This window comes from Plasmodium malariae (genome assembly GCF_900090045.1).
Source record: "Plasmodium malariae genome assembly, chromosome: 1".
Lineage (NCBI taxonomy): Eukaryota > Apicomplexa > Aconoidasida > Haemosporida > Plasmodiidae > Plasmodium > Plasmodium malariae.
This window is the reverse complement of record NC_041775.1, coordinates 1,062,652-1,077,041: the sequence shown is the minus strand read 5'-3', so window position 1 is coordinate 1,077,041 and position 14,390 is coordinate 1,062,652. Positions and strand designations below refer to the sequence as shown.

Below are 14,390 nucleotides of genomic sequence, written 5' to 3'. Positions count from 1 at the left end.
TAAATAATAAAAAGTTATAAATAATAAAAAGTTATAAATAATAAAAAGTTATAAATAATAAAAAGTTATAAATAATAAAAAGTCATAAATAATAAAAAGTCATAAATAATAATAAAAAAAAAAAAAAAAAAAAAAAAAAAAATTGTCATCATATTATTGAAATATTACATGACTCTTCCCATATGCATACAATTTCATACTTTTTTAATTTTTTTAATTTCTTCTGTTTTTATAATAATTATATAGGTACGTTTCAAGCCTTTTCCTGATTTTCATTTGTATTCACTGTTGAAAATTTTTGGAACAACTGTGAATACTCTTTACATGATGGTCTTTTATCTGGGTCTGTGCAAAAGCTTCTTTCTAACATGCTCGTTAATTCAGGATGAAACCAGTTGGGAATATTTGGCTTTTTCTTATTTACTAAAATTTCAATAACCACATCTAAAAACATACGAAGGGGACGGAATAAATATACGCAATATGTACAATAAGCATAATGTGCATATATACATGCATTATATATATCCATTCGTTTAGTTTATTGACAAGTTTAGTATACGTTTACGCGACCAGTGTTTTGTTTATATAAATAAATTTAGACATGCTTACACGTTATTTGTCTTTATGTATATGTATCTATCTCTATACGTATGTATATATATATATATATATATATATGCATGCACATCGTTAATTTACATTGTTTTGTCAGTATAATATTTCCTTTTCACTTTACCTTCTTTTTGTTTTATATGCTGAAAAGGAATTTGCCTTGCAAAAATTTCAATCAAGCAGCAGGCAAGTCCCCATATATCGGACTTCTCATTAATGGTGTTATCTACAAAAAAAGGAGTAAAAAATTGAAGATATAAAAAATTGAAGATATAAAAAATTGAAGATATAAAAAATTAAAGGTGTAAAAAATTAAAGGTGTAAAAAATTAAAGGTGTAAAAAATTAAATGCGTGAAATACTAAATGCGTGAAATACTAAATGCGTGAAATACTAAATGCGTGAAATACTAAATGCGTGAAATACTAAATGCGTGAAATACTAAATGCGTGAAATATCGAATAAGTGGAATATCAAAGACATGTATAATATTAAACATGTATTTAATATTTATGCAATATTTACGATCAAAAAAAAAAAAAAAAAAAAAAAAGAAGAAAAGAAAAAAAATTAAAAGTAAAACTATAATATCCTTTTGCCAAGTATGCGCAAAAGGGTGAATGATCACAATGTGTTAAGCAAATATATAAATATATCCCTGATCGAATATGCATGTTAGTGTATATATGTAGGTATATATGCACGCATGTAAGTACGTATGTATACACGCATATACTCACGGATGTATTAACACACGTGTGCTTGTGGTACATCTTTACTACCTTCAATAAAGCATTCGGGGGCCATGTAACGCGGAGACCCTCCATTATCCTCTAAAATGACTTTTCCATCCTTATCCAGTTTTCTTGTTTTCCCAAAATCGCATATCTTTATATTAAACTATATCGAAAATGAAAAGTAAAATAAAGAGATAACAAACGATAAGGAGTGCTACGAAACGATAAGAAGTGCTACGAAACGATAAGATGTGGTATGAAACAATAAGTGCTACGAAACGATAAGATGTGGTATGAAACAATAAGTGCTACGAAACGATAAGATGTGGTATGAAACAATAAGTGCTACGAAACGATAAGATGTGGTATGAAACAATAAGTGCTACGAAATAATGAGAAGCGAAAAGGACGCGAGAACATACAGCAAAATGCAACAACGCGATGAGAAAACAAACAACATATTGCAAAAAAAAAAAAAAAAAAAATTGTTTTGTTAGGTCCTCCTCCTTTTACCTCATCATCAAACAACACGTTGCTCGTTTTTAAATCCCTATGTATCAATTTTTTCTCTTCATGAAGATACTTAATTACATCCACTAACTGCGTAGCCATCTTTAGTTGATTCTCGTACGATAAAATCGATGTGCTATTATACAATAAGTCAAACACATTTCCATTACGAATGTACTCAAGAATTATTCCAATAAAAGACTCATCTATACACACTCCTGCGAGGGTGAACAAAATGGTATAAAAAAATAAATTTGTGGGAACTCAAAAAGGGAAAAAAGGAAAAATATGCAGCAGTTATGAACTGTATATAATATATAGAACAAAAGAGAAAAAAAAAAAAAAAAAAAAATTTATTCTTTTAAAATAATATCAAATTATACAAAGCAACAAAATCGTTGTCATTGGTTATAACATATTTTCTTCTTTTAATATGCTCAAATGTCGCATAGGTGTAACATTTGTATGGTATATGACTTTCTATTTATTAAAACATAATGGATTTTTTCCACTCTACAATTATATACATATATATATGGCCATGTATGTATGCATGCATATATATGTTCCTATATGCTCATGCACATGTATGTACATACGCACATGCGCGTCAGGAAATTACCATAGTATTGCACAACATAATCGTGAGAAATGGATCTGTACGTATTAATTTCTCTAACTACAGATCGCATACCCTCTAAGGACATTTGTATATTCGATTTTTTTAGAGCAACAATTTTATTATTCCATGATGCTTTGTAAACAGTACCAAAGCTACCCTCACTTATTAATTCCATTATTTCAATATTTTTTCTATCAATTATTTCGCTAGCAGGAATATCAAAATTGAAAAACCTTCGATCATCTTTAAAAAATATACTAACTCCTGTGTGTTCTGGATTTTCTTCTAATATACTACTACTCTCTTGTTCTTTTTTACATTTCTCCATAATTGGGTTCCCACTTTTGTCAACCTTAACCTGGTCTCCCATTTTTTGTGCTACCGCATCATCCACCAGTTTGCTTTTATTTTCATTTGTATATCTCTTCCTAAAAGATTCTTCCTTTGTATCTAAGCAGGCATCTTCCTTTAATTCATATTCTAATTTAGTCATTTCGCGTTGATATGTGAACATATCATTTTGTTGTATTTTCGAATCCACCATAACTTGGCTGTATTGACACTCAGATAAATTATTTTTCATACCATCATCATAAGCATATGTATATTTGCCTGATTTTAGATCATTTAAAATTAGATTACCACCACCACCTCCTTTTTGTGAATTATTATACCTATTAGAATCATATTCTCTTTTATTTTCATCAAAAAAAGAAGTGGAACTTAATCTATAAACTCCTCCTTCTATATCTTTATCTACTATATTACTGTCTTTTTCATGATAAAAATAATCATTTGAAAATGTGTTACGAAGTTCTATAGGCATTGGTTTGTCCTTGTAGTAACTGAAATTATAACAATTAATAGGGTTGTCTTGTTCAAGCGTTTTGGAATTATTATATGGATTTTCTTCTCCTTTTCTACCATAATTATTCAAATCTATACTATTAAATTTGTTACTATCATCAAATGTGCTCTTCCATTTTAGCATTTCTACCCTTGCCAAAGACATGTCTACGCTCTTTTTATCTTCCCCCATTTTAGTTTCCTTTTTTCCCTCTTTACCTTTCTTAATTGTCACTCCTGTAGAGTATACATCCTCCAATTGAATAAATTCTGTACTAGAAGAAAAAATTTCTCTTTCAGATAAAAAAAGTTTTTTCTTTGTATCGTCCTCACTTCTATTGTTAATAGTACTAATGTTTTTATGCTCCCATTTATCCTTTTGTGCACTTACATTGTTCTTCCGTTGGTTATTATTATTGTCGGTATTACTATAATAATAAGCTTTACTACTATTCATAGCACTGTTAGTATACTCCAAGTGATTACCAGCAGAAGTAGCGTTCTTATTATAGTCAATGCTGTAATGATATTCAATCCTGTATCTAAGGTCCATATCATTATTGTTATAATCAATACTATTGTTGTAATAAAATTCGTTACTACCAAGACTGTAACTATTAAAATTTAAGTTTGTTGACACGCTTCCATATGTATGCCATACTGCATCTTTAGAAGACTTTGTTTTTTCTAAGCTCATTTTTGATTCATTGAAAATATTATTTCTTAATATATCATGTTTATCTTCTAACACATGTACATCTTCTTTTTTTTTATTTTTTTCATTTTTATGTTTATCCTTCTTATCTTTTATAATCTTATTATATTCATCATTCGATAATTCCTCTACAAAACGGACCTCATGTTTTTTCTTCCCCTTATTTAATAAGTCCTTATGTGCATTTGTCATACTTCCCCCTCCCTCTTTTGTATTAACTCCTAAGTTACATATTTCTTTATTTTTCACGCTATAATTTTTATTTACATCATTGCCATTTGTACGTGCTATTTTCTTTTCCTTGACTTTTTTTCCCTTGCCCTCCTTAAGATTTCCTGTTAAATTCTTTTCACTCTTACCATTGGGGGTAACGCACTTCATACTCATTGCTGCCTAATTTATGTAAGCAATTTGCTTGCAAGAACGTCCACTAGTAACTACTTCTAATTCTATTGTCACTGCTATAGTTACTGTTGCACGATTGTAACGTCACACAGTGTTTTATTATTATTTTATATTTTTATTTATATTTTTATTTATATTTTTATTTTTATTTATATTTTTATTTTTATTTATATTTTTATTTTTATTTTTATTTTTATTTATATTTTTATTTTTTTTTTGTCTATTCAAAAATGGAAATAACGGGATATATATAAAATATAAGCTCACTACTCAGGGGTGCTCCTAAAATGTAATGATACGTTGACTGTTCTCCGTCGACGATATTTCCTATATTTTTTTACAAAAAAAAAAAAGGAAAAAAAATGGAATAAAATTATTCATACTGTTCGCTTAAATCTTGTTTTAATTGTTTTTATAAACGTTTCTATCTTTAATATAATACAGATTTTTCTATAATCCTCGATAATATGTGTGTCTAAGTAGTAATAAAACAAAAAATGGAATTCATTTCTTACCTTATCTTTTCTTCTTTTAACTTGGTTAATGTCTTTACATTTTCCTAATCCCCTCTACCTGCTACAAAAAAGAGAAAAAAAAAAAAAATAAAATATCCAACATAAAATATATGTATGCATACAAATTATTTCTTCTCTTTGGATTTTCTTCTACATTGGGGTTTACTACTTAACTCTTAGTCTTTAATATATTACAACTGGCTCATGGTATACGGGTATAAGTATATACGTATACGTAAGTATATGCACATATGTGGGTAAGTATGTATGTACGTGGACATGTGTGCATGTGTATGTTTGTATGTACGTGGACATGTGTGCATATGTGTATGTTTGTATGTTTATGTATTTGTACAAGCGTATATATGTATATATGTATTCACTGTAACTTCCTCCTCTTTTTACCTTTTAAGCGTGTGCACTAAAGAAGTTATATACCCCCTTCCACGAAATTCACTGGCTTGTGAATAATGTATATTTTTACACTCTTATAACATGTACACACATATATATGTATTCATATGTATACATGTATATATTCCTGTATAGCAGTCAAGTGTGTATGAAGAAGAGCCCTGAACTAAGCAATAGTTCAACTGCACAATAAAAGACTTAAGAAATAGAACGTAAATATCTCTAAATAAAACGTAATATTATCCAAATATAATATAAAATTTTCAATGAAGAATGTAAACATTTCTATGCCCACTTGACTGGTGTATCTGCATTTCATATGAATGATGCTACAAATGGGTTAAAAGAAGTTTATTTAATCTAAACTAAATGAATAAAATAGCTAGCTGGTGTGAGGGATTACACTATATTGACTAAAATTAATTGGAGGGAAGGGGTGAGGGGGATAACAAAAAAAAAAAAAATAATAATAAAAAAAAGAAAATATTTTTTTTTTGGTTACATTTAGAGCTACATTCATTTCACCTCCGATGTACAAAATTACTATGATCATAGATAAAAAAGCGACTAAACAAAAGAGCGATTAGGGGAATCAAGAACTCACTTAGGTGAAGAGAAAAATAATGCAAGTGAATATAAAAAGAAATAAAACACCAATTAGAACAGCAAAAATGCTGAACAAACTTACAAAAAAGAATTAGTCTAATATAGAAAATTGTAGAATTAGAGTATAGAGGAAAATAAAAAAAAAGAAAAAACTGAAATAAATAAAATTATGACAGTGCTCGTTCAGGCACCAAAATGTACGATATGTATATATATATTATGTACTTAAATGTATACATCTACTCATGCATGCACCCAAAATATTTGCAGGTTGCATATTCGACAAATCTCTACTTACATGTACATCATGCACAAACCTGTAACTAGAACCGCAAAAAAGTTCAAAACGCAAAAAACAAAAATTAGCAATTGTCGTTAGGGTAAATAAACTTTTTTGTCAGTACATAATATTCTATGTAGTCATTTTATTTTAATTTGCTATATTTTGCTTTATTTTTCCTTATTTTGCTTAATTTTGCTTTATTTATTATTATTATTTTTTTTTTTTCCAAGTACAAGAAAGTCTAGTTTTACATGTTTTATTCAGTACCATGTGTCGAATTTCTAAAATTTTTTTTTTTTTTTTACTACAACTACAATTAGATCGGCACTTGTATACAACACTTTTGAAAAAAAAAAAAAAAAAAAAAGTTGTAAGGAAAAAGGAGCTAATTACGTGTTGAAATAAATCTTAACCGCTATAAAAGGAATGAACTAATAAAAACATTGTGTAAAAACATAGAAAAAAAAAAAAAAAAAAAAGCGAAAAAGCGACAAAACAGTGAAACCACTAGGTGTAAACAAAAAAAAAAAAAAAAAAAAATTAAACAAAATAAATAAATTATCAAATAAACAGATAAACAAATAAAAAAAATATATATATAAATAAATAAAATATAAATATAAAATAACAAAAATAACGTTAATTTAGATCTAATTTTTAATAATAAAGCAGAAATATTCTCCCCTACAGGAATCTTCATATTATAAAGGGTTTCTACTTTTATAGAATTAAATATATTCCTCACATAATTTTAGCCATTTCAACGAATTTACACTTGAATTTATTTTAATTTATTTTATTTTTCTCTTTATTTACTTATTTCTACCGATTTTCATACCATGACGCATTCGCCCATATTAAGTACATATATAAATATATACATATATATAATTTTTTTTATTTTTTTAAAAAGGACACACTTTCCAGATAACAACACACATTTGCCATTAATTTTTTTAGTTTTTTATTTTTTATTTTTTTTATTTTTTTGGTTTCTTCTCTTCATTTATTTAACTTCTTAACACGGTGTTACTATTTTTTTTTTTTTTTTTCTTGATTAGTTTAAATTTTCTCTATTTCATTTTGTTAATTAGGATTTTATGAGTACCTCTTATGCAGTAAAATTTATGTCGGATACTTGTTCAGACCCTTCAAGCTAGGCTCTTTTGTGTTAAAATACAATTATTGTTGTCATAACATGACAATGGGGAGAAGTTTATCCATTAGTTTATTCAAAGTTTTTTTTTTTTTTTTTTTTTTTTTTTTCTTTGCCTCATTTGCTTTGAAAAAATTACAATCACCTATGCACACAAAATGATGCGTACACATTTCCAATCTAATCAGTCAATAAATGAATAATTTCTCATTTTATTTGGATTCCTTATTTACACTCTTCCTATTCGTAAGTTAACGTAAAAAGGGGCATTTTGTATATATATAATGTTCATAATTTTTAACAAAAAAAAAAAAAAAAAAAAAAAAAAAAAAAATTGCATGCGCTTAATTTATGGTAGCAAAAATAAGTACACGTCTATATAATGTCGATAAAAAAACTTAAACAAATCAAGAGGATTACCTTGTTAAGAATTAGAATACTAATGTCCTTCAGCCGCTTCGGTTTAATGGACAATAAATTAACAAACTAGTGTGGGAATATTACAGTTGAGAAGAGAGTTAGTGATCCGCTGGGAATTTCGTGTGAGCGCAGATAACATACATGGATAATACATACTCACGCATATACATACGTATATATACATATACACGCGTATACATACGTGCAAGTACACATGTGTTCACATCTATGCGAGGAGCGTGAATCGACGCGCGGGAAGAGGGTTGTACGGGACAGAATTTACCTCGTACGCACCTCTACTCAGAACATATGCTTCTCTGAACGACTAATCCAAATTTACCGTTTCCACCATGTAATCGGGATCGTAGAACAACTTGTTAAATCTCTCATCCTGTAACAATTCCTCTGCATCAACTAAAATTTTCTGTTTCTTATCAATCTTTTTGTTCACCTTCTTTAATAACTTGTCAACGTAATCTCTACTTATGAATGTTTGTTTATCAGGAATACGCATTTGTTGTTTATACTCTAATTTTTTCTGTATTAACGATTTTTTAACATACTCCTGGTCATCCATCTTGACCACGTTTTTAATATCAGTGTATACTTTACTCGGTATATAATGTCCATGTAAATATGGAATTAAATTTTTCGTCCCCTTCAGATGAGTTATTTGCAGTTGCTCCACTTGTTCGTTAGTTAAAAATATGTAATCATCGAAAATTTCCCCCGAACAGTTACTATTGTAGTTCAGCATACTACTATTACTGTTTATCGTACTACTGCCAATGTCATTATTAAGAACGTTCGTACCATCATAACTGTAATTGCCGTACCGTTCTTTCTCCTCCAGTTCCTCCGTTATACTGTCAAGGTAATTGCACCATTTCGGTGCCAAACCGATAAAAGGAATAAAATACAAAAAAACCTTCTTGTTGTCACATGGTATAAAACATAAACCTGAACTATCGTAAAATGTGAATGAGTTTATATTTATAGAGTCGCTATTTAATATCTTCATTTTTTTCCCACTCCTCATACTATTACTACTGGTACCACTGGCGCTAGTGTGCTCATCAGCGAAATTTATAATTTCAAAGGATAATAAATTTTGTTGCCTTTCTGAGTATATTTTAATACAGTTAGAATCGCATGACGCGACATACTCGTTATGGGTACATGTTATATCTTCGTCAATGTTTATATTAGCACCACACCATTTGTTACTATACAAATATTTATTATTGTTAATTTTAAGAAATTCAATTTTTTTAATGGCCAAATCGGTACAGTGATCCTTGACAAATAGTGGTTTACTATGCCTAATATCATACAGTTTAACGATCCCTTTTCCTGTTCCAACAGCTACTTTTAAACCGTTATTAGAAAAACAACAACTAGTTAATTCATCCTCCTCTTCATCTTCTTTATTTTGTACATTTAATATATTTAAGCATTTTTTAACTCTCTCATCCCATATTTCTAAAAAACCATCTGATCCACCAGTAGCAAATATAGGCAATTGTTTATTTTTACAAATAAAATTATTACAATAATTTTTTGTTTTAATCGAATTTTGATAACATCCCTTTTGTAAATTTAATATATATATATCTTCATATGATGTACAGATATACAAATCGGAATTATTCTTATTATACATTAAATTCCTTCCTTCTCTAGGTATACGCATTTTATAATATTTCCCTGCTGCATTATGAAATTCTAAATATCTATTCTTACAAAGAAAAACTAATTTCTCATAATTGTTTGTAAGAAATTCAAAATTTACTACTTCTTCATCAAAATGTCTTCTATGTTTTATGCACAATTCTTTCGTATCATATAAACCAACTTGAGGAGGGTACATTCCACTTATACATATGTACCTACCATCATCACTTATTTTTATTTCATCACTTTTTTTAGAAAATTCCAAATCATGTAATAACTCAATACTATTTTCATTATTTTTGTTACTACCATTTCCCCCTGACCCTTTCTTTTTTTTATTTTTTCCTCTGCCCTCAAAACTTCCCCTACCACCTTCTGGGGTTAGTCGCCCAGACGTCAGTGAGTATATTTTTATTCCATTGTTTATGAAAGATTTAATCATTTTTTTTAACTTGACTTATGTTGCATTCTTTTTAATACGTCGTAAGTTGCATTTGTTTTTCATATATATATGTTAAATTTATTTTTCATGCGTCCTACATTACTTCATTTTTTTTAATATGCCGTACATTGACGCATTTTTTTTTTTTTTTTTCCCACCCCTACTAAAACGATGATAAAAAGCAGTACATGTAATATACTTTTTTTTATAAATATTTTTCACTCTTCTCACAAGGTATTTTCTGTTTACGGTTAAATTAAAAAAAAGAAAAAAAAAAAAATTAAAAATATATAAAATAAATATATATATAAATAAATATATATATAAATAAATATACATATAAATATATATACATATAAATAAATATACATATAAATAAATATACATATAAATAAATATACATATAAATAAATATACATATATGCGATTAAATATATATATGAATAAACAAGAAGGTTGAATATACGTGAACGTAGACTACCAATTTTTAAAGAAAATAGAGAAAAAAAAAAAAATTACTCAAAAATTTGTGCTTTACTCGTCCTTTAGAGTAAAGTGCGTTTAAGAATATATTCCACCTTTTGTAAGTTTTCAAATTTACCGCTAAACTGCCGTGAAATTTTTTCTTTTTTCTCTAGTATTTTTAAAATATATTATTTGTTTCAGCGACAGATTAGATTGGGATTACATTCGCTTAAACATGATTGTACGCTAGTCGTATTTTACGTACATGTATGTCGTAATGTTTTATGTATAAGTATAAATATACATTCTCATATGTATGTAATTATAAATATGCAAGCACGTATTATACGTATGTATTATGCATATACGTTAATGTGCCTCCTGCGTGACAATGCATTATACCGGGGGGCCTTCCGCGGTACAATTTCTCAACACTCGAGTATAGCTCTCCTCATTTCCTGTATTAACAACATCATAATTTTTTTGCTTTTCAATTTAAATTAATTTGTTCCAAATAAGATCAAAATTGTGGAAACTTTATAAGCAATTGTAAAAAATATAAGGCTATTGTTTTTTCCGTATCTTTTTATCTTTTTTTTTTTTTCTTTTTTGTTCTTTATTGCTTGTTATGACTAGCATGAAGCGAAGTCTAAATGATAGCCCCATTTAGTGTGGATACATGCTTTTATACGTATGTTTATACGTATGTATATGCATATATAAACGCATTGTGCATATGTGCACATACAAACATTTGCGCATAGCTTGATTGCAATTACTATCCACTTGGTAAGTGTAAATTAGGGGTACTTATATAAATTGGACGATTTTCCTCCAAATTAGCATTTAAAAATTGTAAAAAAAAAAAAAAAAAAAGTAAAAATACCTAGTTCGTATTTTAAAAAAAAAAAAAATTTCTCTTTTAGTAAATTAATATCCAAATAAAAAAAAAGAAAGCACACTATACAATGTAACAAAAAAGCAGTAATTAACTTGATAGAAACATGACTTCGCTTATATATATGCATACATACATATACATATGCATATATTAGCAAAATATAAGTAACGGGGAAAATATATATGGCCAACGAAAAACATAAATGCGACAAAACGACGAAAAAATGAAAGCCACCCTTAATTTATATTCCCTTAAGTATGCATATACACGTAACATACTGGGGGGGATACTCACCTACATATGTGGCATTTAGGTGTATATGCACGTACAAAAATAAGTATAGTTCCATGAGCCCATATATGTGTATACACTGCAACGAGAAATAGAAAACTACTGCTAAAACGTTCCCTATTTGGGGGCAAAGAAAAACCAGTGCTTTGTGTATAAGGTCAAATTTGGAAGCATCACGAATATAGGTATTGTAAAAAAAAGAAAAGTGGAAAATTTTGGTAAAAATAAAATATCTGTTGAACTCATATTGTTACTATTATAATTTGAAAATAAAGATAACGGCAACATGCTAATTATATTTAATGAATTTATGTTTGACATATATTTGTTATCACTAGTATTCTTTATTGGTAAACTACTTAATCTAATGCTGAACGGTATAAATCCATTGTTCTTTCCTTCCCCATTTTTCTTACTTAATTTCTGGTCCTTTTTGTATATGTAGCGCAAAAGTGGGGAGGTGTATGATCTTTCTTCTAGGTTTATGTCCATTGAGGCTGACAAAAATGGGCAAGAAAATGAGTGCATATGTATGGGTTTATTTGTACGCATAAGCATATGAACAGGCGTATGAACAGGCGTATGAACAGGCGTATGAACAGGCGTATGAACAGGTGTATGAACATACGTATGTATATGCATACGTTTAATTGTATGTATACGGGCGTATTCGTTTGTACCCATACAAACAGATTTATTCACGCATCTCATATATGCAGATGGGTAATTTGTGCGGAAAAGTGTCAAATTTCTTACATGTTTTAGCAAAATTATTTTGCTTAACTCAGTATAAGAGACTTAACACGCATAACGGATTTTCTTTTTTTCCCTTTTTTTTCTTACTCTTTCCTTTTCTTGTCGTATTTTACAAAATTGCCAATGTACTCCTAATTTGTAATAATCACAATCGATCATTTACCAAAAGAAATACCTCAGTTTAATGACTTCTTCTTTTTCTTCTACTTTTTTTTTTTTTTTTTTTCAATGTTTTTCATACAAATAAGCTAAGTAATTGCAGGAATAATTTAAAGTGTGTATATTATCATTCTGATGGTTGAAATGAACAGGTAAACAGTAACTTTCACATTCGAAATTTTACGTGTTTTTATCAAAAAAGGAAAAAAAAAATATATATACATACATATATATATATATATATATATATATATATATATATATATAATATTAAAAAATTGAAATTTATTAAATAAATAAATAAAATTTTCTTCAGCAAGGAGCAAACGTAAAAACGTTATTTTTATTTGGGTTATATGAAATTTTTTTTTTTTTTTAAATGATATGTAGTGTGTCCCCTTCTCAAGGTACTCAAATATATGCATATTTTCATTCAATAGAGGATTCGATTCAATTTTGTAATTTCCTTCTTTTATGTTTTATTTTTAATTACTAAACACTGTTTAACAAATTAATTTATTTTGTTTTTCGAAAAGTACATTACATTTTGTGTCATAATACTACCACTAGATGGGGATTGATGTATAAAAAGTGATATACACCCAAACAAAAAAAATGTATCTTCAGTGTAAACATATATGTATACGCATACATGTAAATATACCAATATACATACATATACCAATATATGTACATATACACATACATGTATGTATATACCTATACATTCACTTATATACCTATGCATAAATATATATTCCTATACACACATATATATATACCTGTACATAAGTATATATGCCTACCCATATGTATATATGCCTACCCATATGTATATATGCCTACCCATATGTATATATGCCTACCCATATGTATATATGCCTACCTACATGTATATATTTCAATAATACAAGTGTACCAATAAGTTTGTACCTAAATATTCGTATAAACATATATATACCTAAATGCCTACGCTAATACACTTTTTGACAGTCGTCTATTTGCTGTGTTTTAAAATATTATAATAACTATTTCTAACTTTTATATCTCTTTGTCTACTAATTGCTATGAAATAATACACCCATTTTTATAAACCCCACACGAAAAAACAAAAAAAAAAAAAGCAAAAATGAAGGAAAAACGAAGCATAAAAAATACTGTAATAAAATGCTGGAATGTATTTGTGAACTAAAGTTTTATGAAGTGTATAAACAGTTAATCTTTTATGTATTAGATCAATTTGCAATTATTTTTAAAAAAAAAAAAAAAAAAAAAATTTCATTCTTTGTATGTACTTAATCATATTGCATAATTCCAACAAAATTTATGTCTTTAATTTCTGAAAATTTTGCAATAATCTAAAGAAAAATAAAAAGGAAACAAAGTTAACATAGAAATTTACGTAAAACCGAATTTTTTTTTTTTTTTTTTTCTTCTATTCGTTCCCTATGTTTTTAATGTATACGCATATATGCACATAGATATACCTAGACTGCATATTGTACATTGCATACATACATACGTATATATATATTGCATATATATATACATATATATGTATATATTTATATATGCGTATGCGTAACCTGAGTTATCTTCGTAACACATATAATACCGTATGTAAATTTTTATATATGCATACAGGCCATATGTGCGTACGAAAGCAAAAAAGCTAGGGTGGAATTATATATTGTTGAAAGGATATATGTAGAATACAACTAATATGTATTCTTTGATTTGATATGTAACAAATTAACCTATTATACCCATATATATATATATATATATATGTACGTATGTATGTATATACATATCGTGTTACACCTCATTGTAGCACATCATAGTCTATTCATGTAGAG

The 14,390-nt window shown here is 27.7% G+C and overlaps 3 protein-coding genes across 3 annotated transcripts; all 3 read right to left on the bottom strand.

Annotated features, from left to right (window-relative positions):
- Positions 1–253: 253 nt before the first annotated feature.
- PmUG01_01030500 (protein kinase, putative) lies at positions 254–4,431 on the bottom strand (the record flags this gene model as incomplete). The annotated part of the gene is made up of 5 exons (XM_029008544.1): positions 254–444; positions 740–841; positions 1,397–1,514; positions 1,865–2,079; positions 2,484–4,431. 5 exons carry the CDS (start codon positions 4,429–4,431, stop codon positions 254–256), a joined length of 2,574 nt encoding a protein of 857 aa, XP_028860093.1.
- Positions 4,432–8,168: 3,737 nt separating this feature from the next.
- NOL10 (nucleolar protein 10, putative) lies at positions 8,169–9,959 on the bottom strand (the record flags this gene model as incomplete). Its single annotated transcript, XM_029008543.1, has 1 exon — positions 8,169–9,959. The coding sequence occupies one exon, from the start codon at positions 9,957–9,959 to the stop codon at positions 8,169–8,171; it is 1,791 nt and encodes a 596-aa protein (XP_028860092.1).
- A 1,774-nt stretch (positions 9,960–11,733) lies between these two features.
- Positions 11,734–12,108, bottom strand: PmUG01_01030300 (conserved Plasmodium protein, unknown function; the record flags this gene model as incomplete). The annotated part of the gene is made up of 1 exon (XM_029008542.1): positions 11,734–12,108. The coding sequence occupies one exon, from the start codon at positions 12,106–12,108 to the stop codon at positions 11,734–11,736; it is 375 nt and encodes a 124-aa protein (XP_028860091.1).
- Positions 12,109–14,390: the final 2,282 nt, after the last annotated feature.